The sequence below is a fragment of the Arachis hypogaea genome, chromosome 7 (genome assembly GCF_003086295.3).
Source record: "Arachis hypogaea cultivar Tifrunner chromosome 7, arahy.Tifrunner.gnm2.J5K5, whole genome shotgun sequence".
Classification (NCBI taxonomy): domain Eukaryota; kingdom Viridiplantae; phylum Streptophyta; class Magnoliopsida; order Fabales; family Fabaceae; genus Arachis; species Arachis hypogaea.
The window spans coordinates 7298479-7302580 of record NC_092042.1 but is presented as its reverse complement, the minus strand read 5'-3'; the positions used below and the strand labels follow the sequence as shown (position 1 = coordinate 7302580).

General features: G+C 34.3%; 1 protein-coding gene across 1 annotated transcript; it reads left to right on the top strand.

The window, feature by feature from the left end:
• On the top strand, nt 1-3755 carry LOC112702284 (putative BPI/LBP family protein At1g04970). Its single transcript, XM_025753256.3, has 6 exons — nt 1-734; nt 1462-1601; nt 1786-2140; nt 2240-2488; nt 3067-3192; nt 3288-3755. The coding sequence occupies exons 1-6, from the start codon at nt 327-329 to the stop codon at nt 3483-3485; spliced, it is 1476 nt and encodes a 491-aa protein (XP_025609041.1). The 5' UTR covers nt 1-326; the 3' UTR covers nt 3486-3755.
• The last annotated feature ends 347 nt before the right edge of the window (nt 3756-4102 follow it).

Here is a 4102-nt window from a genome sequence, read left to right as displayed (position 1 = left end):
AGTTAAAAGAAACCAAAACCTCACCAATAAAAATAGAAAATTACCAAGCACCAACTCATCTCCGTGAAGGGGATTGGGATTTGGGAACTCAACTTCACCCTCTTCCCTCTCTTCTCTATTCGATCCCCATTTTTTCACCCATCTCCCACTTCCAAGTTCCAACAATCACATGCAGGCACAACAAGGATGGGCAATTTTGACATTTCACTCCATTTACAAGTGTTTTGAGTCTTCAGAAAGTTTCATCCAACCCTGCCTCCATTACTCTGTTTCTTCTTTCCCTATGAGAAACTCCAATCTTTTTCCTCACCTACCCATAAACCAAAATGGCACCTTTCGTTATTCTTCTTCTGCTATTCTCCTCTCTGATTCATGGGCATGCTCAAATTGAACCAAAAAACGAAGCTTTCATATCCCTTCTGGTGACCCAAAACGGCCTTGATTTCGTGAAGGGATTGCTGGTGAAAAAGGCGATTTCTTCAATAATCTCACTCCGGTTGCGGGATATTGAGAAAGGAGCAAATTTTCCAGTTGTTGGTAATGTGTATATGTCACTTTCCAACATCACAATATACGAAATCGATGTTGCTTCATCAATTGTGAAGCCAGGGGAAGCAGGGGTTTCAATTGTGGCTTCTGGGGTTACTTGTAATTTGAGCATGAATTGGTATTACTCTTACAGCACTTGGCTTGTTCCTGTGAGGATTTCTGATAGAGGTAGAGCAGAAGTTCAGGTATTGAAGCGATTCTTTGTTTTTAGTTCATATAATGGTGTTTTGAGATTTTTGAACTTAGAACCTGTTTTTTGTATGATAACTGTTAAGTAGCAATGTATGCTGTTAATAGAAATTGATTCTGTATTTCATATAATGGTGATTTGAATGTTTAAAACCTGTTTTTTTGTATGCTCACTGTTAAGCACTTTTGTGTTGTTAATTGGAGCATTTCCTTTTATGGACAAGAGTTAGATTGTTTAGTTAACTTTGTTATTTTCTTTGAAATTGGAAGAGTTGTTGCTGCAAATTGGATGCCTTTGTAGCTTTCCTTTTTTAGTTTGCTTTGTGATGTAAAGAATGCTGTGTTCTTTTCTGTTGTGATACCTGGTATTGTCGTTTTACAATTTTTTGGTAAGTAGATTCCTTGCATTAGTAAATTATTCAAAGAAAAGATATTTAGGTATAAATGGGCTTAACATACATATACAATCTATGATACGGCACTATGATGTCATTTGATTCATGTAGCCCACCTTAATTAGTGGGATAAGACTTGGTTATTGTAATTGACTAGATGTTTGCAGTAAACCACCCTATATCAGTGACTATTGTCATGTATCATAAGCTCCATATGATCCCTATTTTTTATTTCTTACTAGTATGTGTATTTATCTCTCAGTTTTCTTCTTTGCAAGTCACAACTACTATAGAAAAGGGAATTTAATCAATTCTATTGCTTGAAAAGGTTGAAGGCATGCAAGTTGGCCTTACGCTTGGTTTGGAGAATCAAGAAGGATCTTTGAAGCTGAAACTTGAGGACTGTGGTTCTTATGTTAAAGATATTTCAATAAAATTGGATGGAGGTGCATCCTGGCTTTATCAAGGGTATTGAACTATCCGTATTTGACTATCTCAGGGTTCATATTTCCTCCTTCCTTGTTGCTGGGTGTTGTGTTTCTTTGCTTTATAGAACTTGTGTTAGAAGCCAATAAAGCTTCTTCCTTTTTTCAGTGTAGTTGGTCTTGTCTATGCATACCTTATGATTGTAATTTTCCCGTTTTACTAACAGGATAGTTGATGCTTTTGAAGAGGAAATCGGGTCAGCAGTAGAAAATGCAATTACGAAGAAACTTAAAGAAGGGATTTCACAACTGGACTTGTATTTGGGAAGTCTTCCAAAGGAGGTTCCAGTTGATGATCATGCATCTTTGAATGTAACTTTTGTTAATAATGTCTTATTAAGCAATTCATCCATCGGATTTGAAACTAATGGGTTATTCATAGAAAGAAATAATTCTGTCCATATTCCTAAGTTATGCCATAAGAAATCAGAATTCCCAGTTTCCTGTGCATATTCTTCAAAAATGCTAGGCATAAACATGGATGAGGCTGTCTTTAACTCCGCATCAGGATTGTATTATGATGTAAGTATGGATGTTTTAGCTCGTCTTTAATCATAGATTTATTAAATACTACTTTTGCATTTGGGTTAATGTCAATTGAGAAATTGTTTTCGGGTTCAGGCAAAATTTATGCACTGGATAGTGGACAAGATACCAGATCAATCTCTATTGAACACTGCAGGATGGAGATTTATTGTTCCCCAACTATACAGGAAATACCCAAATCATGACATGAACTTGAATATATCTTTATCTTCTCCTCCGGTTGTGGAGATATCAAAGCAGAAAGCAGGTGCCAACGTGTTTGCAGACCTAACAATTGATGTTTTGGAAGAACATGAAGTAATACCAGTGGCATGCATCTCATTGGTATAATCTTCAATGTTCAATTTGCTATATTTATTGGGTCTATCTGTTGTTATGGGTTTGGGAATTAGTACTACAGAGAAATTGGGCGTTGCACCTAATTGCAGAAGTTGGTAGTAGAATCTCACCATATATGGTTTCAGATCATATATAGAGAGTTCCAATTAGGAGAGTAGAATAGATGAAGTGTAGTCTATAGCTAGAGGTCAAGGAGTTCTCACCTTTTAGGACCTGTTTGGTTTTGTTTTATTTCCTATTTTTATTTTTTGTGTTTTCTGCTTTCAAGTTTTTGTGAAAAAAGAATGTGAAAACAAGAAATACAGCCGAAAACCAAACAGGTCATTATAATGTTCAATAGTCTCATTAGCCACTAGGTCAGGCTTGTACTTATTGTGCCACTAATTATTATAGGATAAATATTGGGCTTTGCATCACATAACACACAATGTCATCAGAATATAGATAATTCGGAATCTAACTTGTAATGTATATACAGCTTAGCACCTTGCTATGAATTGTCCTTTCTTGTTTGTGGTTGTAATTTTGATCCTTTATTGCTCCATCTCATCGCGTTTGCACAGGTGATTAGAGCCTCAGGCTTGGTAAAAGTCAACGGAAACAACCTCATAGGTGCCGTGAAATTGGATGACTTTTCAATGTCATTGAAATGGAGCACCATTGGCAATCTGAGGATGTACCTTGTTCAGGTGCTTTTGTATTCTGTTTTCTACAAGTGCATAACAATTCAAAATCTCATTTTTATTGATTCAAGTTTATGTTATCCTTTTTTTTCCCAATGCAGCCAGTTGTGTGGACTCTCATTGAAACTGTGTTCTTGCCATATGCAAATTTACATCTCAGCAAAGGGTTCCCTTTACCCATCATTCATGGCTTCACCTTACAAGAAGCAGAGATAATATTGTCAGATTCAAGAATCACGGTTTGCAGCGACGTGTCGTTTTCCGATTCGAACAAGCTTCTCTTCAAATTCATTCACTAGAGATAGTGTTTGTTGATGCATGTAAATAGCTCGGTTTAGAAATCTGAATTGTTATCTGCTTGTACAATTTTCATTCATTTGTTAGGATAGTCAACAGTGCAACTCTCAATAGAAAAAGAAAAGGGGAAAAATTAAACATTGATACATATGTACTTACACCATAAATTTTTATGTACAATGAAGGTTATATTCGTGATGTACATTGTTTTCCATACATATATTTCATATGTCATGAGTCAATAAAGAAGTTATTATATATTTGGATATAAATATACATATTATTTATTTATTTTTAATGTGTATTTTGTATTTTACCATGTATTTAATATAAGCAGTTGATTTGATAAATAATTTTCAGTGTACACGTAATATGATTAATTATGTAATTGCCTAAAATCTGAATATTTTGAGACATCAAGATTTAGTTGTTATTTTTTTTTACTGTAGATTAAATTCACAAAAGACTGATTTTAAGAGTCATTTTTAGTCACAAATGAAAATGATGTGATAATAATTTTATAAATAAAGTTAAAATAAACCAAATCACATCATAACAACTCACATGCTACAAATTAAATTAAATTCAAGTAACAAATAAAATAAACAAACTATTAAAA

Excerpts from the sequence above, each read along its gene's own strand:
- LOC112702284 (XM_025753256.3), top strand. The coding sequence starts at position 327 with ATGGCACCTTTCGTTATTCTTCTTCTGCTATTCTCCTCTCTGATTCAT. Across the intron at positions 2,141-2,239 it reads CATCAGGATTGTATTATGAT|GCAAAATTTATGCACTGGAT; the intron begins GTAAGTATGGAT and ends TTTCGGGTTCAG. Across the intron at positions 2,489-3,066 it reads CAGTGGCATGCATCTCATTG|GTGATTAGAGCCTCAGGCTT; the intron begins GTATAATCTTCA and ends GCGTTTGCACAG.